At 29.8% G+C, this 26,837-nt stretch overlaps 2 protein-coding genes across 3 annotated transcripts; one reads left to right on the top strand and one right to left on the bottom strand.

Annotated features, from left to right (window-relative positions):
• The first annotated feature begins 11,255 nt into the window (after positions 1-11,255).
• Positions 11,256-15,393, top strand: LOC110620597 (IQ domain-containing protein IQM6). The gene is made up of 9 exons (XM_021764397.2): positions 11,256-11,530; positions 12,244-12,759; positions 12,914-13,028; positions 13,112-13,177; positions 13,260-13,348; positions 13,449-13,536; positions 13,795-14,034; positions 14,143-14,244; positions 14,358-15,393. Exons 2-9 carry the CDS (start codon positions 12,323-12,325, stop codon positions 15,156-15,158), a joined length of 1,938 nt encoding a protein of 645 aa, XP_021620089.1. The 5' UTR covers positions 11,256-11,530; positions 12,244-12,322; the 3' UTR covers positions 15,159-15,393.
• Positions 15,394-16,257: 864 nt separating this feature from the next.
• Positions 16,258-25,966, bottom strand: LOC110621278 (homogentisate solanesyltransferase, chloroplastic). 2 transcript variants are annotated; one of them, XM_021765497.2, is made up of 11 exons: positions 25,651-25,966; positions 24,138-24,259; positions 23,904-24,050; positions 23,484-23,709; positions 22,696-22,769; positions 21,765-21,857; positions 21,359-21,476; positions 21,147-21,209; positions 18,451-18,536; positions 18,272-18,304; positions 16,258-16,537 (listed from the first exon to the last, which is right to left on the bottom strand). In XM_021765497.2, the coding sequence occupies exons 1-11, from the start codon at positions 25,870-25,872 to the stop codon at positions 16,378-16,380; spliced, it is 1,344 nt and encodes a 447-aa protein (XP_021621189.1). In that variant the 5' UTR covers positions 25,873-25,966; the 3' UTR covers positions 16,258-16,377. The 2 variants fall into 2 exon arrangements, with proteins under 2 accessions (XP_021621189.1, XP_021621190.1); XM_021765498.2 differs by lacking the exon at positions 18,451-18,536 and having other exon boundaries at positions 25,651-25,962.
• Between the last annotated feature and the right edge of the window lie 871 nt (positions 25,967-26,837).

The raw sequence follows: 26,837 nt of genomic DNA, 5'->3' as shown, positions 1-26,837 counted from the left end.
CATATCTATTGGTTGATGAAATTACTAAAAGAATGTTATATAATTCATGACTAATGAGTTTCATAGGTTAATGATAAGAGTGTCAAGGTTTTTTTATATTTATATTTTCAAGCTATTTTATATTTCATTTAATGATAAATTTAATTCCAATCTTAACAGAATTAAAATTTAAAAATTAAAGTATTTAATTTTAAAAATAGAAAAATATATTTATTAATTATACCAAAATTTTAAAGACTAAAAATAATTTCTCTAAAAGATATTATTATATTTATATATGTTCATCTATTGAAATTTTATGACATGTAATGATAATTAGTGAATGAAATTGAGAGTAGCTGTAAACTTAATAAATAATAATACGATTATATTTATCAACATTTATTAATTATAATTACATATTATTGATTTTATATAAATATCATGCAAAATTTTACAATACTACATTCTAGATTATATAATATCATATAGAAAATAAATTTTTATATTGTCTAAGTAAAATTAATAATAATAATAATAATTAATAAATTTTAATAAGTGTAATAATATAATTGAAAATAGCCTTCTACTAACAATATTTTTCATATGATATAGAAAATAATATTTTATTCAATTAAGAAATTTTTTACAATAAAATGAAGAAAAATATTTTCCAAATCACACTAAAAATTTGAATCATATCTTAAAATAATGCAGACTATAAACATTTATAATGTATGGAATGTAACTTTTTTTAAAAAAAAAACAACACTTAAAACAATGTTGCCTCAATAAGCACCAAAATAAAAATTCTTAGCTGAGACATGCTTGCCAACTAATTGTTTTGTTGATAGTTAGGCCTATAATAAAGAGTTCCATATCCTTCTAGGCAATAGCTCCTGCTAATTTTTTTTCACAAAGTTGCTGTCTCTAATACTATAAAAAGTGAACATATAGCTACTATCTGCAAACGGTTAGAAATTTTATTATCAATATTTTAAATCATCGATAAAGGTTAATAATTTATTTTTAATTAGCATATTTTATCGTTGTTTTGTTTTGTAATATAAATATTAATGTAATAAAATAATAGTTCAAAATAAGTTATAAATTATTTTTGTAAGATAATATTATATGACAAAAGTATTATTAGATAATACGCGGTTACACCCGTTTAAAAGAAAGCATCGAATATCGTAGTTCTTAGTTTTTCGCCAAGACTCATCATCTCTTCAGCAGAGCGAGATTTTACGGGAAGTTACTGTTAGATAATACAATCTAACAGATTCTCATTGTATTTATAATCGCGGAATCACATATTCAATAGCCGGTACTAATCGGATTTCTAGTAGATTTGACAACCGACTACAGCTTCTTACAGTATAAAAGTTAATAAATACAACAATCAAGATACTCATTTTTACACAACTATTATTAAATTTTAAGCAATTCATTACACTTGTTCTTTTTTTTAATTTATTAATTTGAGTATTAAAATAACTGCGGTACGCGCCTACCATTTCATATTCTTTGTTTTTTCAAATTAATCAATCACAACACAATTTCATTTCAATTACATCAAATATATAGAAGGTGGCTTCAACATCTTTGAAAAAATCTCACACAAAGCCCGATCACTTGTCTCTGTGAGTTAGTCTTTAAAATCTTTGTAAAATATTGTGTTTAAATTTCATCATTGAATCTTTCGATTTAAGAAAATAAAAAGATAATGTATATTATTTAGATAATTTATAATATAGTTAATAAAATTTAATTAAAAACTACAATTTAATCCATACAATAAACTAACCTTCAAAAAATTCCATACAATAAACTATTTAATTTTTAAATTTTAATTCTATAAATAGAATATTCTTTCTATTAAATTTCAATATTAAAATACAACAGTTTAGTTATTTGCAATTTCACTTTTTTTATGTTAGTTTATGTGGTTTTAATATTTATAACATTTTACTTTTTTAATTTGAGTTGATTTTTTTAATTTACAATAATTAATAATAAATTTATTAATAAAATGAAATATAAAGATTTTTTTTGCAATGGATATAAAGATTTAAATATTTTATTATTAAATTATGGTTTTTATAAAATTTTTAGAGATTATAATATAAAATATTCTCAGCCTCCTTATTTGGAACTAATAATTTCATAAAAAATCATTTTAATTAATTTATTTATCAATTCTATTGTTAGAAAAGAAAAAAAAATTAATTTTTAAAATTTAAAAAAGAATTATTGTAAAAAATTATATATAATTTTATAAAAATTAACTGAAATTATTTTATCATAAAATGAATTATTCATAATTTATGGTTACAAGTAGAGATAGGTGGAATACAGGCTTGGTATCATAGCCCAAAGGCTCACTGCCCACAGTCATATTTCCTCAAGAAATTTCCACTTTATTTAATAAATATTTAATAAATTTGGTGGACTTCACATCAAGCTGATCAACTTGGTGCCTGGGCATGTTGTGTCCTAATATAATAGAAATTATAAAGTTGAAAAATCAAGGAAATGACCTAGTCCTTGTGGAAATTTGGATTCAACTCTAAGATAATGAATTCTTATCAACTCAAGCTAAAAAATAAAATTTTATTTAAAGGGCTTGAAAGACTTGTAATTATTATGATTATTTTTTTTCCAAGTCTACAAGCTACAGTGACAATGTGACTTCTAGTTGGGAGTTTTTGAGCTTTGAAAATCCTATTTGGGCACAAAGACTTGTATTGATTAAAATAAAGTATACATATATCACATGGAAATTGATGATGTCAGACCTCCTCCATTTGGGAACAAGCCGGACTCTAAAAAAGAGTATAGTCTCAAAACTCATCGGACCTTTTTCAAGGTGAGTCAGTCCCACGTTGCACGTTTTAGGTCAGACAGATCTCACACGCGAGCCCATTTAAAGAAAACTTAGTCTAGTGATGTGACAAGAGAAAGGAGAGCAAATCAAGTCACTTTTTAATTCTGCCCGCATGTGCGCCGGGAGAATTAAATGGTCGCCTGGAGCGAAAATGAATTTTGACATATCTATACATTCGGATCCGAGTGACAGAGATAAATGGCATTGTAGTAAAAAAGCAGTTAGACGTCACTAACGGACAAAAATAATAGATAAAAGCGGAAGAACACATTTTTCTCCGTATAAAATTTATTTTTAAAATTTTAAAATATCATAAATTAAAATTTTATTTGATAAAAATATATTTTTTAGAAGTTTCAAAATATCAGAAATTAAAATTTTATTTGATAGAAATATATTTTTTAGAAAATATATGTTGAGAAAATTCACTTATAAATATATTCTCACGGTATATAATTTTTTAATTTTATATAAAATAAATAAGATTTATAATTATTATATTAAAATTTGTATATAATTGATTAAAAAACTATATATAATAAGTGTACAGTACACTTATTTTATATGATGTCAAAATTATAATATTTTTTATTGTATTGCTATTTTTTTAAAAAAACCTTAATTCCAAAGGAGTATTTGGTTAAAGATTTGAGTTTGGACTCGGCACTTTTGAGTAAAGCCCAAGTCATTCTTTCTTATAGTTTTTAATTTCCAATGCATAAAAGTTGACTGGTAAACTTGGTTGACGGTTTACGGTATTTTTCTTAAGACTTAATTCTCTTATGATAGATGCAATTTTTATAGGCTTTGACTCCAATTTTCCACATTGGAATATTACTACTACTAATGATAATAACAATATTTTCACATTTAAATATTTAAATTTTTTTAACGTGTCATGTTTATCGAAAATAAAAAATTAATAATTATTCGGTGTTGGAATATTGATAATACTTTTAAAAATAACTTCATAATTATATTAAATTGAAAACTATTAAGTCGATGCAGTGCTGGTGCTGTTTGCTTTTCTAGCTATTTTTTGAGTGGCTTATTGTAGGATATGCTTGTTTTTCTAGATATGGACTCCTTTTGATTTGTAGACTCTAAATTTAGTAAATTTTCTTAAAAGGGTTATCCCTCGTAACAGCAGCAATCTTATTTGGTAATAAATACATCAAATAATTTAGAGTAATGTGGAGATGATTCAAACTTAAAAGTCCCCTTTTACATGCTAACTTCCTCCTCCTTTTTATTTAATTTTCTAAATTGATTAGGACAATAAAAAATTAGGGTGAGCAGTATTCGGTTCAAACTGAAAAAATCAATTAAATTGAACCGATTTGAAAATTTGATTTGATTTTTTATACATTTCGGTTCGGTTCGATTTTTAATTTCAGAAATTTTAATTATTTCAGTTCGGTTTGATTTTAATCAGAAAAAATCGAAAAAATCAAACCGAACCAATTAGTTATAATAATATGTTTTTTTAATAATATAGAGAAATTAAATCATATTAAAATTAAAATATTTTAATTAAATTTTAAAATATTAAAAATAAAATGTAAAAAATAAAAAAAAATTATTAAAAATCAAAACCGATCGAATCGATCAGACCAGTTCGATTCGATTCAATTTCTGATCAAAATCAATTCAGTTCGGTTTTTATAAACACTAAAATTTCAGTTTTTAATTTATTCGGTTCGGTTTGATTTTGAACCGAACCGACTGAATGGCCACCCTATAAGAAATTGCTAGATTTTTTATTTAATTTAATTTAATTATTATTATCTGCACATAAAATACTAAAATTTAATAAATATGAATATTAATTTAACAAAAATATAAAAGATTTTTAAAATAATATAATATTTAAATATAACAAATATATATTCTTTTCGTTTATAATTTTTATTTATTTTTTTAATTTAGCATTTAAGATTTTTCTTATTTTTAAATAAATATCGTTTTATTATTTAAAAACTTCATTAACATTTTCTTTCTTTATTTACTATTTGATAAATAAAATACTTTTAAAATATTAATTAAATTTATTGTATTTGTATAATTATTTTATTTAAATTTTCTTTAGTTCATATAAAAAACCCTAAATCACAGATGATTAAAAGAAAAACTCAAACTTGTTACAAATTTAATTATATGAAAATGGAAATGGGAAGAGAACTGAAAAGTGAAAAGTGAAAAGTGAAAAGTGAAGTCGGTGGCTGGCTTTCCTTTGAGAAACGCGTAGGAGCTTTAAAAGCAAGAAGTGATCCGAGTTGTCGATGACTGGTTTTTGTCTCCTAATTTCAGATATACAGATTCTGTCAAACTTAACAACTGCCCACCCTTCAAATCTTGTTTCGTATATAGCTGTCTGTCTCTTTTCTAATTTTCATTCTCTCTCGTTTTTTCTGACTCTGCCGTGCTCTCCAGCTGCACTTCGTTGTTTTTCTTCTTTGAACGACACAGTACACCCTTCTCAAAAAGTCAAAACTCATCCCTTGTGGTAAACTTATATTTACCCTAAAAAAATATTTATTTGAATCTATCCAACACTCAACAAATAGTTTCACTATAAAAAAAATTATATAAACTCTATTTTAATTTATTTTAATTATTGTGAATCAAATTTATTTAAATATTTTTTATTTTTTATAAAAAAATTTAAAAAATAAAAATTATGAAATTATTTACCATCCATCTTACAGAGTTCAGAGGCAAAATTCGCCTTTTAACTATTTTTCTTACGTAAATGCCCTTTCTTGTCGTGTTTATTGCTTTGTTATGTATTACTTTTGTAAAATAATATTTTATTTATTAGTGTTTGATGATAGCTCAATTTCTTCATCCCGGTTTAGGATCAGACCCATGACGACAGCCCATTACTTGAAAGCTCTTAAATCTTCCACATGAATCAGGTCCAGCCCGTCCAGCCTTAAGACCGAAGTCTACCTAAATTTCTCAATCAGACCGGTTCAGCCTTTTCAGCCCAATGATTAGATCTCCTTTGGGCTCAGTTTTGATCTCCTCTACCAGTCCAGTCCGGAGGAAGAAAGGTAGCCAACCCGTTCGTCTGGTGGGTCCATCCGCATGCGTGTCATGGGAGAATTAAATGGCCATTACGCATAGAGCAAAGATCTGATATTCTCGTACGTCCGTATTAACATGGTAGAGACAGGTGGTCCAATGACAAAAAATTTGTTATACATCACTAGCAGATAAAAGAAAATAAATATAAAGGGGAAGGGCATCTTTCTCTCGGACTAAGCTTTTCAAATTATCCGTGTTTAATTATGTCTTTATTTATATTTAAAAATATGTCTTTATTGAATATTTAGTGAAAATATAATTTTTTATTTTCAGAATAATTTAGGAAGATTAATTAATTATTTTTTAAAATATATTTAAGTAGAGAGCATATGCATATTAGAAAAAAAAAGTAAATGATTTTATCATTTTAATTGTATTAATTATTTTTTTAGTAAAGTTAAGTCTATTTTTTATAGAAAATATTTTTTCGGCAAATAATTGAAGTGGAAATTGTGTAGATTTGTCATTTAGTAAAGTCATATTTTATTTGTTTAAAAAATAAAATTTAATTTTTTATTTAAAAGAGCTATGCATCACGAATGAGTAATAATTGATGAACTCTACATCAAAGTAATTATTTTTTAATAATTTTCATTAATATTTGTGAAAATTTTATAATTAATTAATAAAAAATGTCAGAATAAACCAAATAAATACTACGGATATTTAAATAATAAATAATATCAGATTTTTCTTAAAAAATAATATTTTGGGTATGGGTTTTTCTGTCTCAATCTATCCCAAAATAATATCATTTTCATTAATGTGGGATTAAATTTTTGTAATTATATTATTTATTTAATATCGAATTCATTGATAAAGGTGTTATTATTTTTTATTTATTTTTTAATTACTGAGAAAAAGGATAGAAAGATTGGTAATATTATTTAAATTAATTTTATTTAATGAATTAGGCCGCTACCCTTTATTCATGTGCTTGTTTTGTCGTGCAAGGTTCATATTCTAATAAATTTATATTTCTCTCGGTAAAAAAATTATATTTCTTCAAAAAAATTACAGACTTTAAAAAATAAAAGTAAATCTAACTCATTTGGAAAATAAATTCTAAGGGCACACTTGTCAACTCAAAGAAAGTATGAAGCGTAATTGGCTTAAGAATCACACGTGGGAATATCAGACGAAGCCGCGTGTTCCTCCCCGAATCTGAGAGTAAGAACGTCCGTACTATATTACGTACACAGCTGTCTCATGGGGGGCTTGAAAAGGACAGTTGGCCTTGATAAGCCCACGTGTACTTTGACGTTGTTGTGGATCAGGACCACAATTTGTCCGGTTTCCTCTCGGCGCGTGCATGAGAGTAGCAGGAGGCTGATACGTGGAGTGGAGATCACGCAATGAGAATGCGAGTAAGATTGGCGTGGTAATCTATGTTTTACATTTAAAAAAGAAAAAGCTTGTACGTTAGAGTGCATGCGGTGCACAGTGACGGTGGTGCTTGATTAGGCTAACTTTCCGACAGTCTTTTGCTTTATTAATCTCATTAAAACACCGCTTAGACAGTCTAATTGACATAGAATCCATTAAGCTACATATATTTTAAATAATTATTAATTTTATTTTTTTTTATGTCATGTTTACTTAATATTAAATCATAATATTTATATATTTATATTTTAACATTTTGATAATATATATTCACTTCTTCAATTTTTAGAAACTGTACTAGATACCAATTTTCAGTTCAATTTTAATTTAGTCTTAAGCAGTTTCCTCATAGTTTTGGTTCAATCCATATTCTTATTGATTTTAAAATTGGTTCAATTTTAATTTAAATTTTTATAAAAAATTATAATATTTTTATATTTATTTTAAAATAGCAAACAATTTTAAATTAAAAGGAGTGGACCGATGGGTCATTTTTGAAGCACGAATAGAACGATTTAAAGGGGTTTTTAATATAAAAAATAATAAAAATAATAATAATACTGACATTAAAATAATAATAATATAAATATAAAAAATATATTATATATAATTTTTAATAAGATATTATATTACATTCTATATATTTTTTATTATATAATCTTTAATTAAAAGATGGATATGTTAACATCTAAAAGATAATTTAGTGCATCGTAACTAAAATTATTTAATAAAAATAAAAAAAAATAAAGACAATGTTAAATTTATACACATATATAATTTAAGATAAATTAGTTTATAAGCTTTATACATATATTAGGGATGGCAACGAATTGAATATTTTGAGTATTCGATTCGATAAAATTTTAATAAAATAAATTTAAATAATTATAATTTAATTTAAAATAAATTTAAATTTATACTCATTTGTGATTAATTTTATATATATAAATTTATATTACTAGTAAAAAATGATTAATTTATCCGAAAATTGATTATTACATGATGTATTAGTAGAAAGAAAAGAGAATGAAATTGCTTTATGATGTGGTTGGAGTTTGGAGATGCCCCCACAGAAATTTTGTAATTAAAAAGAAAAATTCATTTGAGATGAATTGTATATCAACTCATTCATTGAATTCGTAAGATTTAGAGATATACTGGTCCATAGCTCCAAAACAAATATTAATGCATTATATCTCAAGAGCAACCAAAGGGTGTCCACTGAAGAGCTCATCTAGAAGCATCCGTCTATCTCCCTCGTATCGCCATAAAATTGATGTTGCCATTTTTAACTAGACGATCACCGGCGACAACTTCAAACATGAAACGGAGGTGACGGCCAGAACGTTTATAGCAACAGTGCCTTTGAGAATTAGACAAACAAATTAAGTGGTTCCCTATATAGTCATAAAAATAATTATTTATACGATTTCAAATTGTTAATAATATTTTTTTTACAGATTTAATTTAGTGATAAGTGCATCTTAACAAATCTGAAAGCTTTCAGATTCTACTCCCTTAATTCTCGATCTCAAAATTTTTTTTTTTTTTGTGATTTAATCAAATTAAATTTAAAATTATACTAAAAATTAAGTTTATTTTTAAAAATTTTGTTTAATTTTTAAACTGTGTGGGTCTATGGTCAATTGGGATGCAAAAATATATGTGGATTATTATGAGTAAAAGGAATAATATAAAATTACTTATGATGGTGAGTAGAATTATTCTTTTGTTAGGGAGTGTAGGTTCAGTCCATACACTTGAGTCTTGACTGGAAAATGCAACCCTAAGTTGACATTGATTAATTCTAGTCTTTCAGAAACAAAGGCATTAAAATTAGGAATTAACCTAATTACTTAATTAATCAATTTAATTAATTATTAAAATTCTCTAATCATTGCCTTGAAGTTCACTTTTGTCCATCATCCAAAATCAACCTTTAATTTGGTAGCTAAACAAACACTTCTACTACTACGGTTTGAGTCTACCAACAATTCGAAATTGCTGATTTTTTTTTTTAGATTTAAATAAAGATTTGAAATCAGTTTTTAAAATGAGCCTTTTTATTTGATTTATTTTAAAATTGAGTCTATGTAAATTCACAGATTATCTATTTTAAAAATATTAAAATAATATCATTTTATCCATCAAATAATATTTAAATATTGTTGATTTTAAAAAAATAAATTGATTGATATTTTTATTTTTATTATTTTTAATAAATTTATTTTATTATATAAACGATTTTAATAAATTCTGTTTATTTTTAAAAAAAAATGAAATTAAAATTTATTTATTAATTATAATATATTTTTTTATTTATTAATTGTGATCGGTCTAATATATAATTTTAATTAATTGTGTAAATTTAATTAATTTTTTAATTTCAATTTAATTAAAAAAAAAAAGAAAGAGAGAAACTGTCCCTGCCTTCCAACCTAAATATGAAACGTTTATTTTTTAACAGATTTTTTTAGTTTGACCCATTTTAAAATCGGGCCGGTACGAATCGGACAACTCGTTTACACTTTTATGATATTTTTTTTATTTATTAAATAAACATAATTATCTTTTTTATCAATAGAAAATATAAAAATTTGTTAATAAAAAATTTAAAATTTTATTATTAGATTTTTTTAAAGAAAAGTCTAGATACTTTTTATGATTATTTTTTAAATAAAATAAAAAAATATTTTGCATATTACAAAAATAAACTTCACAAAATTTTAAATTTTATATTAGATTTTTTTATTTAAGTGGTATTTAAAATTTTTAAAACAATAAATTCATTGAAAATATGTTGAATAACAGAAAAATATGATATAGGCTTCAATGTATATATAAATATAATTTTCTTTCCATGATTCTTTATTAATTGGATGGTTTACTTGTCACTTTTTATAACTGTTTTGCTATTTTTAGAGTTTTATAATGTAATTATTTATTTAAAAAGTAAATAAATAAGAAGGAGAATTATATTTATAAATTTAATTTGATAATAATATATTTAAATAAATCTGAAAAATTTTAAATTTTATTTTTTAATTCTCAATTTTTAATTTTTATTTAAAAAAAAAGAGAATTATAATTTTTCGAACTTCCATATTTTCTTTTGAGTTTTCAGCATCAAAATTTTAATCTCTTCCTAATTGTAGAAAAAAAATTATTATTTTTATACATTTTAACGTTTAGACCTAAATTAATAACAAATTATTTTTCTGTATTTTTTGAGTTTCTAAAACATAACCCATAAAGTTGAATTAATTAATATTATTATTTTTTTAAGAAAATGAACAAAAGATTACAAATAAAAATAAAATTAAAAAAATGAATTACTTATTATTATTATTATTAGAAGAAGAAAAGAGAGAAAAATAAAGTAAAACACGTGTTGGAGGGGGCCCGTCTCTTACACTCACCTCCCTCTGAGTCTGAGTTGTTGCTTTACAAAATTTTTTTAGTAAATTGCAATATAATCCCTGAAGTTTAACAAAATTCACAATTTAATTCCTTTTTTTTATAATTAATAATTTAGTTTTTTATTTTTTATTTCATTAATTAAATAGTTATTCTATTAAATTAACATTAATCAATTATTAATTAAATAAGACAATTAAAATTAAAATAATTAAATTTTTATAAATATTAAAATTATAAGATTAAATTATAATGACTAAATCATTATAGTATAATAATGAATTTTAATAGAAGAATTGCTTTGTTAATGGAATGAAAATTTAGAGCTTAAATTGTTTATGATTAAAATGATAAGCACCGAAATTTATTAAACTTTGAGGGACTATGTTATAAATTATTTTTTAAATATATTTATAGTATTTATTTATTTATTTTAATTTGTGGGGGCTTTCTTCTATATATGTCTCTGCAAGAAGAGCAAGAAGGAAGGCAGCCACCAGCATTTGTTAGCTTTCGAAAATACACAAACCATCGAGAGAGACACAGAGCTCTAATAGAAAATTAATCTGTTCGCCAATAAACCCACATTGTTCGCCCTCTCCCACTTGTTCCCCACCAATTTTCAGACATTTGAGCATTTCTCTCTTTTGGATTTTGCTTCTCTTTTTGTTGTTTGCTTTTCTTTTCATTGCTCTATCCGTTTTCAGTTTGTATCTTTTCTTGGTTCTGTAGTCACTTTTCTTCTCTGTTTCTCTGTTTCTGATTCAGGTAAGCCTCCATATTTGTTGGGTTCTTCTTCTTCTTCTTCTTCTTCTCTCTCCTATTTATTTATTTATTTTTGGGAGTGGGGGTGGTGTTCATTTAAGATCCTTGTTTTTATCTGTGAAGAGTAGACATTGTGAATTAAAAATGTTGCATTGTGAATATTGTCATTTTCTTGCCTAATTGTGAAATGCATGTGTTAGAATGGCCCTTTTATGGAATAGTTTGGTCTTTATCACAAGTTGCAGAGAGAAAAATGAATTATGTTCATAATTTCCCTTTTTATGAATTTTTATGCTTTTGCTTTTCTGCAAAAACGAGTCATAAATTATACCTGATTTTTGTAAAACCCGTTTCTCCCCCTTAGTTAAGATATAGTTTAGGAAAAAAAAGATATAAAGGTTTGAAGTCCATCTTTTTGTTTGCAGCTTTTATATCAAAATGCTTGAATCTGGTTAATGCCATATTGATGTTTTGTGTTTTTTAGTTTTCATTCTGTGTCATTATTTGCCAGAAAACATATGCAGCTTACCTAAAATGAATGCAAGCAATAGGCAGTCTATCAGGGAAGAGAAACACAATGATGTCAATGAACCTTGAAATTTATGAATACTGGGAATTGGTGTTCATGCCTTTGCCTTACAATGCTATTATATATATATTAGTTTCTTGCTTTTGTTCTTTGAATTAATGCTAAACTTTTTTTCATGCTTGTTTAGAGTTATCTACACAACTACATACTGTTTGAGATATTGGTTGTTAAGAGGCACTTAGAAGATTTGATTTCCTTTGAGTAAAATGGGGATAGCTCTTTCATGCCCATTCGCTGATTTTGATGATTTGGATAGTCCTTTGGATGCTGTTCTTGTGAGATCAATTGCTACTGTAGATGGAGAAATGAGGGCTGCTTTGAGTCCTGTCAGTTTCAAGGGCCGTGGTTCAGAATCTGCTATGACAAGCTTTAAAGGAAGAGATTTGCCTACTACATTCTCCTTTAAATCTCTTACTTCACAAATGGAAAATGGGTTGTTTTCTAGGTCTATTAGCCCTGAAAGTGGAGAGAAGGATGACAAATTGGCAACAGTTGATAGCTTATCTGTGAAAAATGACCAGACACCATTGGCTGAATCAGGGACACAAAGGCACCAGGCTGCACTGAAGTTGCAGAAAGTGTACAAAAGTTTCAGAACCAGGCGGCAGCTGGCAGATTGTGCAGTTGTTGTTGAACAGAGATGGTATTAATTTAAAATTGCATAACTATTTAGATACTTGTCAGGAATAAGAAATCATTTTCTTCACCGTTCAAAATTTTTAGGAACAGTTATTATTATTGTTTTATTTTCTGTTGATTGAATCTGATTATTGATATAAGAGTATCACAATTCATAGGTGGAAGCTGCTTGATTTTGCTGAACTCAAGAGAAGCTCTATATCTTTCTTTGACATTGAGAAACCAGAGACTGCTATTTCACGTTGGTCAAGAGCAAGAACGAAAGCTGCCAAGGTGAATTTTCAATAACTTGATATGTGATTTGTTTATAGTTCTACTCCAGTTCTAATCTTCCATAAGTTCTTTAATTTTTGCAGGTAGGAAAAGGTTTGTCTAAGGATGCAAAGGCTCGGAAGCTTGCTTTACAGCATTGGCTCGAAGCAGTAAGTTACAAGTCTTAAATAAAACTCCTCGATGGATCTACTACTGCTCCTTTAACTTTGATTTTACTGTTTCCATTGATAGATTGATCCTCGACACCGCTATGGCCATAATCTTCAATTTTATTATGTCAACTGGCTCCACTGTCAAAGTAAACAGCCTTTCTTCTATTGGTAAGATTTCTTGGAATTGAGAACTTACTGAGATAGAAATCTTTGCTCTGCAATGGGCAAATTGTTATTTACAGTTGATGTGTCAACTCTAAATCCACAGGCTTGATATTGGAGAAGGGAAAGAAGTCAACCTTGATAAGTGTCCTAGATCGAAGCTTCAACAACAGTGCATAAAATATCTTGGTCCTGTGAGTTTCATCCCACTTTATCATTCTCTCATGTCAGTGGTCAGGAGTGGACTTGCAAGATTTTGTTTTCTTCAAGTTGAAAGAGATTCTGAAAAAGCTCGTTGAAAATATTAAAATTTCTTTATATTACATATCGGTTGGAAAAGGAATGAAATGTTAAAACATTTTACAAGTCATGTTTAGATCTAGCTTTCTTACCTTTTCCGATTAGCTGGCCGCAGAACATCTATTTACGAGTAGTATTTGTTCCTTGTCCAGACCGAAAGGCAGGCTTATGAGGTAGTATTGGAGAACGGGAAGTTTTTCCACAAGCAGAGTGGGAAGCTTCTTGATACAACAGGAGGACCTAAAGATGCTAAGTGGATTTTTGTTCTCAGTACATCGAAGACCTTATATATTGGTTTGAAGAAGAAAGGAACATTTCAACATTCAAGTTTCTTGGCTGGTGGAGCTACACTATCTGCCGGAAGATTAGTCGTGAAAGATGGTGTTTTGAAGGTAGAACAGAAACTAAGCCTGTGTTTGAAGATAAATTTGAGAATTGCATTGTTTTTCTTGCATTGAGACTTTTTTTCATACATTAATACGATTCTTTCGAATTCATAGGCAGTCTGGCCTCACAGCGGACATTATCTTCCATCAGAAGAGAACTTTCAGGCATTCAAATCCTTCCTTAAGGAACAGAACGTCGACCTCACCGATGTAAAGGTATAGTATGTTTCTTTAGTGGCTTAGTCAGTTTCTGGAAGCACTACCTTTGATTTATTTTCACAAATATAGAGGCTAACCATTGATGAACTTCTCTACTTGTGTTGTTTCAGGAAAGCCCCGAGGAAGAAGAAGAAGAAGAAGAAGCCATTACCAAAAAGAGCAGCAGCATTAGTTTCCGAGACACCAAAGTGACAAGCATTGAAAGCTTGCCTCAGCAGAACACGAATTCCAGGGAACAAGATTCTAATGCCGAAGAAAATACTGATCTACACCGAACAAAAATGTCTCCTGAATTACGCTCAAAGCTTACTAAACTTGAGATACCAAGTAGAGTTGATATATATGAAATTTTCAAGGAGGTTGCAACAACTGAACCAAGCAGTAATGCCAAGCCTGCTAGTGCTAAATCTTCCATTGAAGATGGTTACGAATCAGCAAAAGATTCATTCTCTCAGGATGATGATTATGAATCAGCAGAAGATTCATTTTTCACAGAGGAAGATTTCATGTTTCTTAAGACGAATTTGTTTGATGAAGATCAAGAAGAAGCAGATGAAGAATCCATCCCAAAAGAAAAAATACTGAAAAGGATAAATTCACATAAAGGGATGAAGTCATATCAACTGGCTAATCAATTATCCTCTAAATGGACTACAGGGGCAGGGCCAAGGATTGGGTGTATGAGGGACTACCCATCAGAGCTTCAATTTCGGGTTTTAGAGCAAGCAAACTTGTCACCAAGACTTGGAAGTGGTAACTCAACTCCCCGAACGATATCCCGTTTTAGCCCAAAAGCTTTGACCCCAACTTCAGCAGGCAGAGAAACAGTCTCCAGAAGTCCTCTTTCTTCAGGTGGAATTGTCCCACACTTCAGCTCCTTAGACTCACCTGGGGTCGAGAAGGTTCTATAGGATTCTTCTTAACACTTTTTCTTGTTTTTTTTTTTTTTCCAATTGTTTTAGAAATATTTTTGCTGTCCCTTTATTTATATAATCCTGCCATTTTCACGTCCATGCATCTGTAAACGTGCATGTGATACCAGCTTAGGAATTGGGCCTCTTGAACTTTTTGTAGAGCTCTTCTTAAAATGAGTTCCCACTTGTTACTCTGTATTTAATTACAACGTCCAATGATTTTCGGAATGCACAAAATGTTGAATCTCAATGCCTGAGAACTACCATTCCTATGAAAACGAAGAGATTTTCCTTTCATTTACAGGTTTCCAAACCACCCCAACGCTCTCATGTTCGGTACATCTAGTGATACACCTGGCCTCTGGCTAGTCTTGGCCCGGTTTCGGGTGGATTCACTAGATCGTCAGGTTTCATAGTTCGAACCAGTTTCAGTTCTAAATTAGTTATAATTTAAGATAGTTTTAGTGCAAAAATGTTTCAGATCTGAAATGCTTTACGGTTCAAAGAATAATTTCAATTACTGTGATTTGATTCCTGTTTGAATTTTTTAAAACTACAATAATATTAACATGTTATACACTAAAACACATAAATTTATAATACATTATTTATTTAGTTTATAGGGAGAGGCCTGTATTTGGTTTTAAGCGATTACGGTTCAATGCATAAATTAGAACCGTTTGATTGGTTCGGTCCCAATTGTCATCTGAATTTATTCTGGTTCGTTCATAGAAAGTGAGTCAAAGCTTAAGATCATGCGATCAAACGTAGTTGATGGATGTCAGATGAATATTCTTGTAATACTCTTGTTGGTTCCGAGACTAGATTAGATGAAAGATGGTTACATAAACCGGTTTATGGAGAGTAATGGAGACCATGGCCAGGTCTATTTACCACCGTCGAATAATAGACTCAGCATTCATGTGCGTGTCATCTCTACTATAACGTGTCAGTGGACAAGCTAATATAAATGAAAAATAATCAAGCTGACCAGGATATAAAAGATCAAAGACACTTATAATTAATAAAATTAAACAGCAAAGCCAGAGAGAGAATCCCCACTTTTTCAGCAGAGGATTTTCATATGATTCAAAAGGAGAATAAATTTCATGTTTCATTTAGCTATCAAGAAAGAGAACTAACACAACATTGTGTGTATTGCTTATTGAATGCTACAACAACTCTGACAAAAAAAAAGAAGCTACAACAACAAATATTAATTTGCAATCAGGGCAACAATATACATCAATTTCTCTCTCTCTGCTCTGGGAAAAAAAGGAAGAAGAAGAAGAAGAAGTTGTCTATACAAAAGGAAATATGATATATTCCGCATAAAAGAGATTCCATATAAACCGATAGAATGCAGCGATTGCTTCCTGCACATCAGAATCAAGCATATAATCAGGGCATAACACTGAAATTCTCATTCTGATTATTGTCATTTGATCAGACTACATCTATCAAACTTTCTTTGTTGCTGTTACGTATTTAAGGTCCAAAATCAAAAAACTAATATACACTATAAGTAGTTCTGGCCATGATCCTGTTCTGGTTCGCAGAAGGAAGGGGAGGGACCTGAAATAGACTGCAGGAGGCCAGTTCCCCATGGTTCAACCTTCAGTTTGATCCGGGTTGAGGCAACTGGAGATTTGCCCCAAACTGCCGAATCCAGGGGGAGGACCGCGACTGGACCCCAGACAGTTCCAATCTGGTTCGAGCCTGTGAATTGTGTACCTGTTCTGGGCTCAACCTGGATCATGGCCGGGTCTAACTATATGTTGCACATACTTTGCTATTTAAGTCATCTATCTATAAGTTGCACATCCTTTGCTATTTAAGTCATCTATCTATAAGTTGCACATCCTTTGCTATTTAAGTCATCAACAGGAGCTTGCAATGAGAAACTGGGCAAGTGTGAAGGATAAAATATGCAAAATTCCTTGAATAGAAGTTTGTGTTTCCATGCAATGCCGGCCAATAGAGGTCTGGACTTTGCATTTCATTTGTGTGAAGGCAGGGGATTATTAATTTGGCAATAAAAAAGTAATTACAATTAAAATCTATATCATTCCAGCAAAAAGCTTTCTTTCCCTCTGCTACACTTCATTGGAAAAGCAGGCTAGAAAAGAAAAGTACAGCCACATTTCATTTTCTGAATGCATGCTCGGCTTAAATAGACTAAGATGGAGTAATTTCGCATTGCTTTTGGATGTTTCATTTAAGTATGTCCAGTTGACAAAGTTAATGCCAAATGGTACAGTTAACATCAAAAGGATAGACTCAAAACCGAGTAAAGACTTCAATAATTTTTCTCTTGAAGTTTTGTGTAAATGAGAAAATATGTACTAGATACATGAATTTAATATTGAGAACATGAGGAATGCTAGCTGAAGTTACTCGAAAAACTGACTTTTTTTGGCTCTGCATCCTATCAGTTGAAGAGTATCTGTTATATTAATACAAGTAACCAAAAAACTATTAATCCCTCTTTTTTTCTCTCCTATAATTAATTACTCTTTCTCACTCCTTAATTAATAGCTACTTATTACACTTTTCAACTAAAAAGATGAAGAGTGTTATTCAAGCAACTGTAAGACATAAGCTAAGATTAAAGGTTAAGGTTCTTCCATGCTCTAATGCATTTATTTTATTTAAGTAACACTGCCACTTTCAATTGTTCTACTCCATACTAAAGGCATTACATTTAAAATGACACATTTAAAAATAAAAAAAAAAGATCCAAGAGCGGCCTCCTTAAAGGTAGAGATTGCATGACTAGTAAAACGGAAAATTGAAGGGGGGAAACAGGGGAGCAAAGTGACATGTAGGGCCCATAAAAAATTTTCTCCTAAAATAGGGAGGAAAGTTCGGGATATGAAAGAAGTTAACCACTGAGGAAAAAAATTAATTCCATTTATCATAACAATTTACTTTCATTCCCTAGTCCCTCTTAGAATTTTGTCCAAACAAGCAAGGGAAAATAAAATTGCCTTATAATTTCTCTCCTTTTCTATCTATCCCAAGGTATTAGGAGAACTTCCAACGTGAAATGAATAAATACTAGAAACATTCTAACATAATTTTATGCAACATGAAGAAATTGACATTACCTTTGTGTAATTTGCTCGTTCCAACACCCATGCCTGAGGGAAAAAATGGTTTACATGTAAGACGAGCAAATTAAAATACATGTCACACAATGTCATAAAAAACAAACAGCAGGTGAAGAAAAAAGTGCATAAGATCTAGAATGAAGCAAACACCACATACTGCACCATTGTATGCATACTTATATAGAAAATGACAGTAGCAGAAACTCAGCATTCTTATTGTTTCATATGTTGGATCATGGCCAACCAATCTGACTGCTGATGTCTGAAATAATGTGAAAGGTTATTTTGGTTCTATAAACCACTCTGTTATAAATGCTTTTATCGGCAAAACTTATCATAGACAGCAACAAGTAGATCTCGGCTCAAACACGTAATCATCCTTTCTAGATAAGACTATTTTCAGATAAGGATAAGTTTTATTAGACTAAGAATATGCTGCCATTATCTTATCTCTTTACGTGTTTTTGTTATAGTGCTATTTTATTTTGATAGGAATCTTGCTATTTTATTTTAATTAGGACTTCTAATTTACTTAGAACTATTTGCGGTAGAACTCTATTTGTAATCTCTATATATAGAGATGAATTTTTATCATTAAAGCAAGGATATTTTGATATACAAATCAAGATTAGAGGCTCTCTCTTTAACGAGTCTTGAGATAACGGGACTCCCTCCAACGAGCCCCATCACAGCAACACAGCAATTATAGGTTCAGCAGTTCATCGACCCGTGACAAGATTCTTGACCAGAGAGCTCAACATAAACCATGAGGAAGGTCAAGCCTATATGTACTTCAACACAAGTAGTAAGCAAGCTAATTCTAAGCTAGTGAAGCTAGGATGAAATTAAGATTATAAAGTCCCTCTTCATTGGTCAAATGGCTTGTGTTTAAGATTAGATAATAAACAACTAAGGAATTTAATTTGTCAAATCTATCTCGACCTTTTGTAAATTGCTAAGCACTTCAAAAAATCAAATAGCATGCATTCACAAATACACCATCAATAATGGCCTTGTTTGGGAAGTGTATGCTAAACATATATATTATAGATAGTCAACTCAAAAGGATTATTGCACAATTAAATATGGCAAGCATCAACTTCAGCCAAATTCAAATAAATTCAAATATGCATTTCTACCTCATTAAGAGTAATAAATCATGAATTAACATATACTACATGAATTTTCCGGTCAGCATACCTAAGATCTTACACTAAATTTGAAGATCTTTCAAGTTAATGTTTAATGAAATGAGCCAGTTCAAAAGGTGGTTGACAGTTTTGGTTGCTTTATATTTTGTCTTCTCTCTTTATGTTGATGCATTCACAAATATGGTACTCATAATGGGTGAAAGTGGAATCATTTTCCTCATCATTGTGACAAACAGATTTGGGTGATAAGAGCTAGCTTCTAGTACTTTATTACAGTAGTGCTCTCTAACTTGTCACAAGAGGGTAAAAAAGAAATCTGTAGAAGTTGGGCTTTAAAAGGGCAAGGGTTGGGGAGCCAATTTGCAGGGTGTAAACAAATCAAGATGAGTATTAAGTGGTTCAACTTCAAACTTAGTTTGTGAGCTCAAGCTCAAATTGAGCTTAAATTTTATTGTTTAGGCTTTATTAATTACAAGTTACTAATCAATACTAAAGCTAAAACAATATTGATTATTTCTAAGTCATTTATCTACAATTTTTAATAATAAATAATATGAAGATACAGTGCTTTTCTTATGTTACTTGCAATTGATGTAAGACATAGTCTCACATTTTTTGGTTTTTGTTTTTGTTTTTCTTTTTTTTTTTTTTAAAAAAAAGCCTTCCTGAAGACCCTATATTTTAAAACAAATACCTGTTATTCTAATGATTTATCATGGTTATATAACTTACCTTTCTAACAATTTCATAATACGCTATTAACTTTAAAAAAATACTAAATATATAGAAGACGACCAGATATTTTATTTTATAGTTTAAAGTTGACCATCTATCATGGTTTAAGCAAGTACCTAAATAAATATAAGCGACCCTGCTCAAACGTATCCAAGCCAAAGCCAGGTAGCCACATATATTCATGATGGTTTATTTACTAAATGAGTAAAATTTTTGTTCAAAAATCATCCTTTTACCACCTCTAAAGAACCCAACAAGCTTTCATAAAACTCGTCCACAATTTCTTTGCCAAGTGCAAAAATTACATGCACTTCATCAAGTTTTAATCCTTGCTTGCACTATAGAATATTCTTCTACACTGGGAAAATTTGTATTTTTGAAACAAACCAAAGGCAAAACTATGTAAATCCATTTGCTGATCTCTTTTGTAGAACTACCTGCACCATTATGCCAATAGATGCCTAGGTGCGGGGACTTGTATGGTAAATAGTAACAGATTATGCTCCTTCCTAAAAGTTAGAAACAATCATAGAGGACAACAATTAACTGAAGATCCTCCTTATGCTCCTAAGTAAACCAGCAAGATGAAAGGCTTAAAGGTGGTCAGCCAAATAACAAAAGCATCTGGATTTCACGAAAATGCTCCAATCTGATAATATCATTGTAGGAGCAGCAAAGAGCTGAAAGAAAAGGCCTTCCACATGGAACCAGTGAGGTGTCTATGACAAGGCAGCTTAGACACAAGCAAATTGGAGAACCCTTTCCGTTAGCATGGATTCTCGAATCTGATTTCATATTTCTTCCGAGGTTATCTCTCTTACAATAATTCATTTCCCTTCTTTTCATGTAAAGAGTGCACATTGGAGAATACGTGACATAAAAAACAGGCAAATAAGAAAATGAAAACAGTAGGTTTTATAAAAAAACGTGAAGGAAGAAACACACACTAAATATTGCATTATCATGATGCATAAATCGAAACACACCTGGAATATTAGGCATGCTGCTAGGATTGTATGTGCAGGTATCATTAGGTTTCGCCTGAATGCCTGAAGAAGATGCAAGGAGAAGACGTTGATCTTTGGGATCATATTAAAAGGTAAGATGAAAACTCAACTAATTCTATGGGTTATAAGCCTCGGATTGACACATAAGTTGTGCAAATAAATGAGACAGCCTTCAAAGAGAACTTGTTTACCTGAGGCATGTAAATTGCTGCACACACTGCACCAATGTAATTCAACAGCAAGAGCCCAGTACCAAGAAATGCAATGTTTCTAACGCCAAGATTTGTCGCCAAAGTTGATATCTTGTACCTGTAGTGGTTATGCCAATAAGAGATTGGTCACAAGAAATTGTTTATATCAAATTGAAGGGTGCTATACCTACAACTAAAACTGTTAGGTAGCTTTTCTAAGATATTTTGAAGATAACATTTTAAGCGAAGGAGAGTAGATAATGAAAAGGATTTTTGTGGAAATTTTGAAATAAGTAGCCATAAACTGGATATGGTTTGTCAATTATTGATGTTTTACAACTCCAAACAACATCAATCAGTTTGAGCAATTATACTCACAAATACAAGCATCAAGTATGTAACTTACTTGCGATCTCCCTCTACATCTGGAAGATCTTTCGTAATGGCAATAACCAGCGCAAACAAAGTTACGAAGGTTGTGATGAATGCCACAGGTGAGCTGCAGAAATTGAAGCACGGACATGAGAAATTTTACCAACAGTTTGGCAATATTGTACACAGATGAGTTACCAAGCTTGATAGACAGAACAAACAACTTCTAAAATTTTGAAGCATGCAATTATACTTCTTAATTGTATGAGGGGCTAGCTTCCACCGCGCTGTCACTTTGTTCATTTGATTATTTAAGCCAAACACAAAGAGAGAGAGAGAGGGAGACAACTAACTAGTTTTTTACCAGCGCGGATGTTCAAATTATTATTATTTGCTAACGGACAGGCCAATGCCTGGGATCAGGAAATATTGCAATACAAGTTGCAGCCTAAAGACGGGAGATCCACCCTGATGACCGTTAGGAAACCAGTTGATAGATTAATGACCCAAATTTCTCATAAAACTCATATAAAACTTCAACTTATTATTGAACTTTATTTACAGAAAACTTTATTTCCATGGTGCTGATTTAGATCCTAGACATCCGTGCTATGGAAATCTCCTCAAAATTCCAGCCAAGTAAATTGAGCTGATATTTTATTTGTTTACCCACTGCCATGACTAGTCTACTTGTTAGATGGGTTGAACCGGGCTGACACAAACCTTTGAAAACTATATAGTAGACTGCATAATGTTGGAGTTTATTTTCAGGAGTAATTGATTTGCTTCTCAATATAACCTGGGATCTAGACAGAAGCATCAAATGTGCATTATTTTTTATAAATTTCCCAAGCCACATTCAAGAGTCAAATCATCGATCTTCTAAACCTCATACTACATGTGTGCTAATTTAGAATGCTTCCTCTTAACTAAATTATGAAGCAATATGTACAAAGGTGATGCACCTCCACTCAAACGGAAGTCCCAGAGCAGCTCTTGTGGCATGATATACTCCAAAATTGAGAAGAAAACCGCGCACCTGAAAAGTTATGTTCTGTTAAAATTTTCTCTACATACAACAATTTTTCATGGGCAAGTATAATTCAAATTTGCAATGAGAACCTTAGCTCAACCACACCTTAAAACTAAACTAATCGTCTTTCATATAAATTAGTAAAATGACAGCAACTGTACCAAATTATGCCAAAAAATAGAAAAAAAAAAAGAGAAATGAACCTATGCAATAATACAATAATAATGATACTGATCTAGAAAGGATTGAAATTGAAGCTTAAAAGAGTTAATAGTCACTTCTGAACACAGCTTCCACCATAAACATTGTTGTCATCACATCTAACAACTTTTGTCTCTTCTTTTAATTAACAACAATGAACAATTCTTAACTAAAGTTAGTCAACATTTTATATAACTTTACATTAACCAATAATTCAGATTTGAACACCAAATGAAAAATTTTATATTAGTTTTTCCATGACTTCTGAAAGCAGTTATTTTCTATTTAATATTCTTTTCTATGAACTTAGCTACACTTATGTAGCAAAGAAACCTGAGAATTCCATCTTTTTCTTCGTTATCAATTTCTTGACTATAATTGGAGACTGCAATTTGTTTTTCCGGATAAATAATTCAATACAATTGAATCTAATGTGACACCAAATTTCAATTAACCATGAAGAAACACATTAATTTATTAATTGCTGAAGAGAAGACAGGAAATAATAGGAAGCTGTACCGTAGCAATTATGAGAAATGCCACAACAGCAAATCTCTTCATTCTAAATGGAGGAACAGAGTAGATGGTGCCTAAGAAAAGACCAAGGCAATAAAGAGCAGTGATGAATGGACCAAAGTTTAATCCCACCATCAGGATTCCAGTCACTGCAAAAAAAATCACCAGCAACCAGGCAGATTGAACAGAAAGATCTCCAGCAGCTATAGGTAAATAAGGTTTATTAACCCTGCAAAGAGAAAGAGGTCAACTAAATCAAACAATTTAGAGGCATGCCCCAACCTAGCCCCCTCCCTCCATTAATAGGATTGAGAATAAGGTCCACCTGGCTCTTGAGAATCAAATTTTGGGGTTCAAGAGTGCTTCCCAAAATAATTTACAATGATATCAAAAGAAAACTAGATAAGAAATTGTGATACATACTTGTCAATTCCAATATCATAGATCTGATTGATGCCAACTATATAACCATTCCCACATATTAGGGCAAAAAGGCCAGAGAATGCCTTCAACAGCAGCGACCACTTTATCAGATTTGGATTCTCTAGTAATGCTCTTGCCACCAAAGCACTGTTAACAGAATAAATGACAAAATTTAGAAATGTGCAGGGATAGAGATCAGTTTACTAACAGCATATATGATATACAACTACATACGTGGACCCTAGAGCTGTTCCGCGTATCGTATGGGGCCTCAGAAATCTCCAACATGCATCTTTGAAATCTGAGATTTTCTTTAGTATTGGATCAGATCCAGCAGCTCCAACTTTGCTGCAGGCCTGGCAGAAGCTAGTTTCACATTAGACCAGGTAACCACTCTGGGATATAAACATGTTGATCAAATCACATCAACTACCATAGCAGCTGAAGAGAAAGTAGACAGCAGAAAGTTACTCATAAAGCATTGGATGCCTCCAAAAAAATGGCAGCATGCATCTAGAAGCGATTTTACATGAAAATTAATGACCTCAGCAAAGCAATCGTTGGCTTGATACTAATCAACATATGCATTTGTAGTGTATCTAAGATTTGTATTAGTCTGATTAGTTTAGGTAAAAAGGCTGGATTCAATTGCATGCTCATTGAAAATAGCAGTAATTTCTTGACCATATATAAATCAAGCAATTGCCAAAAATACATTCTATAAACATCATTCCTGAAAGCACCAGCACATGCAATGGCTATTATGCAGATTGACCTTTTCTCTTTGAAGTGTTAAATGGAAAAATACAGCAAAATATTGATACACTAGCCAATGGAAACCTGATATATGCAATTCAAAGTCTTCATTTTTATTGACTTACTCTTTTATAAGTATAAGCTTTGAAGCATTTATCCTTTTGTGATCATTCTTCAAACAAAAATGGGGAATGGATAAGGAAAAAGTAGCAACGCCAATTCCATTGGATAAAATTAAAGGATATGTTTCCCACAAAAGATATCCTAGATAAATTACTGAAGGCAATACATATAACCATAAATGAGAACAACATGATGGAATTCCAGCTGCATAGCTCTATATGCACATTTAAGGGGCTAGGTAAATTATAAAATAATCTTTCGAATGTGTGATGCATGCTTACATAATTAAAAAAAAAGAACATTATATAAAATATATATTAAATTATTATATTTCAAAATAATAATTATAAAATCCCAAAATATTAATTAAGTCAATCATTCAATAATTCTTTAACATCAGTAAAACAAACTTAACATAATTTTAAACATAAAAATAAAACTCAATCTATATTTACATTAAAATGAGAATGACCAATGAATAAAAGATACTTTAAAATTGACATAAAATCATTATTTAATATTGATTTATGCTTTTTACTAAAAAAAATAGACTATACGTTATATATGACCATGAAATCTCAAATGAAAAATTAGGGGGGGGCAATCATCTTTTGCTCGTGGCAGCTATTGGAACTTGGGGCCATGGCCCTCTAGTCCCCACGTCGCTACGCCCCAGATATACACCATTCTAGCTAGCATGCTTTCTTCAGTTAATTAAAAAATATATCATCAAATTACCGTTTCTGAACCCTCGAGCAACCAGAAAACCAATAGTAGCCAAGTTCTAATATATAGCTAAACTAGAACAGACGTAAGTAGACAAGCAAATCACCAAGGCAAGTCGAAATTAACCAGAAAAAGAGCATACCCATATAGAGTTTGGCCTAGAACTTCTGTTTTGTGGAAAGTTTAGGTGGTTTTTGTAAGTGTAAAGTCGAGAAGAAGTCAAAATTTGAGAACATTTTGAAAAGGAATCAGATAGTGATTTGCTGGTAGGCTTAATGGTTATCTTTGATTGGCGCTGAGAAGTTATAGCTGAAATTCTAAAAGAAGATGAAGGGGAGAACGCGAGCTCCATTGACAGCGACATCTGAAAAGAGATTGGTGATAACTAATAACTGGTGATTAAGAGCGGTGGCAATGGTAGCTCAGTCTTCCACTACGTAACTGGATTTTGGTCTTTTTGGATCTCCGTTTGTTAAAACGTTTTTTGCTCTGACACCCCTGATACTTTCCTTCTTGGCTAAAGAGTCCCGATCTGCCTTGGAGTAAATTTATTTATCGTCCTTTAATTTAAATGATAATTTTATTATCACCCCTAACTAATTTTAAGAAAAATTATTGGTCCATCCACCTATTTTAATAAAATCAAGGGTAATCAATTGAGACGTATATGAAGTTTAAAAAAATCCACAGAACAGTTTTTTTAATTAAATTTTCGTTAATTAGTTTTTAAGTTTAATTTTCGAAATATTTTTTAAAAAATATATATATGCTTATTATTAACTAGAAATTAAATATCTCTAAATGATTAAAATATCTCTTTATATAGTCAATTTTTTTTAGTGATAAAAAATAATTTTTATATATTATCTTTTTCTAAATAATTTATTAATATTTTTTATAAAGACTTAAATTCAAAATTTTATTCATTGAAAATAAATTCACCGATGGATTTGAATATTTAAAAATATTAATAATATTAACGTTCAAATACTTAAAATATAATTTTACATTGAGTAAACAAAAAAGAGGCTGTTTAACAATTATCCTTCTATTATACATTATAATAAAAGTTGTAAATATTTTTTATTTATTTTTAATATATTATTAATATGTCGTAAATGTTAATAAGATAGATACTTATTCATGAAAATATTTTAATTTCAAATATTATTTATGAATGTTGGATATTTACAAAAAAAAATTAAAGGTATATATATATATATATTTTTTTTGAAAAGAAGGATAGACCCTTTAATTTATTATACGATCATGAAAAATTAAAGGTATATTTTTATACATATTTTTTAAAAAATATTATTCATCACTTTT

This window comes from Manihot esculenta, chromosome 8 (genome assembly GCF_001659605.2).
Source record: "Manihot esculenta cultivar AM560-2 chromosome 8, M.esculenta_v8, whole genome shotgun sequence".
Lineage (NCBI taxonomy): Eukaryota > Viridiplantae > Streptophyta > Magnoliopsida > Malpighiales > Euphorbiaceae > Manihot > Manihot esculenta.
The sequence above is the reverse complement of the archived record's forward strand: the minus strand, read 5'-3'. Positions and strand labels throughout refer to the sequence as shown.

Bases quoted from the DNA above. Each gene is read 5' to 3' on its own strand.
- LOC110620597 (XM_021764397.2), top strand. From the start codon at position 12,323: ATGGGGATAGCTCTTTCATGCCCATTCGCTGATTTTGATGATTTGGAT. The intron at 12,760-12,913 runs GTATTAATTTAA...CACAATTCATAG, and splicing joins GTTGTTGTTGAACAGAGATG to GTGGAAGCTGCTTGATTTTG. The intron at 13,537-13,794 runs GTGAGTTTCATC...TTCCTTGTCCAG, and splicing joins GCATAAAATATCTTGGTCCT to ACCGAAAGGCAGGCTTATGA.
- LOC110621278 (XM_021765497.2), bottom strand. From the start codon at position 25,872: ATGTCGCTGTCAATGGAGCTCGCGTTCTCCCCTTCATCTTCTTTTAGA. The intron at 24,260-25,650 runs GTATGCTCTTTT...AGCTTCTGCCAG, and splicing joins CTAGGCCAAACTCTATATGG to GCCTGCAGCAAAGTTGGAGC. The intron at 18,537-21,146 runs GTGTGTTTCGAT...ACATTATTTCAG, and splicing joins CAGCATGCCTAATATTCCAG to ACATCAGCAGTCAGATTGGT.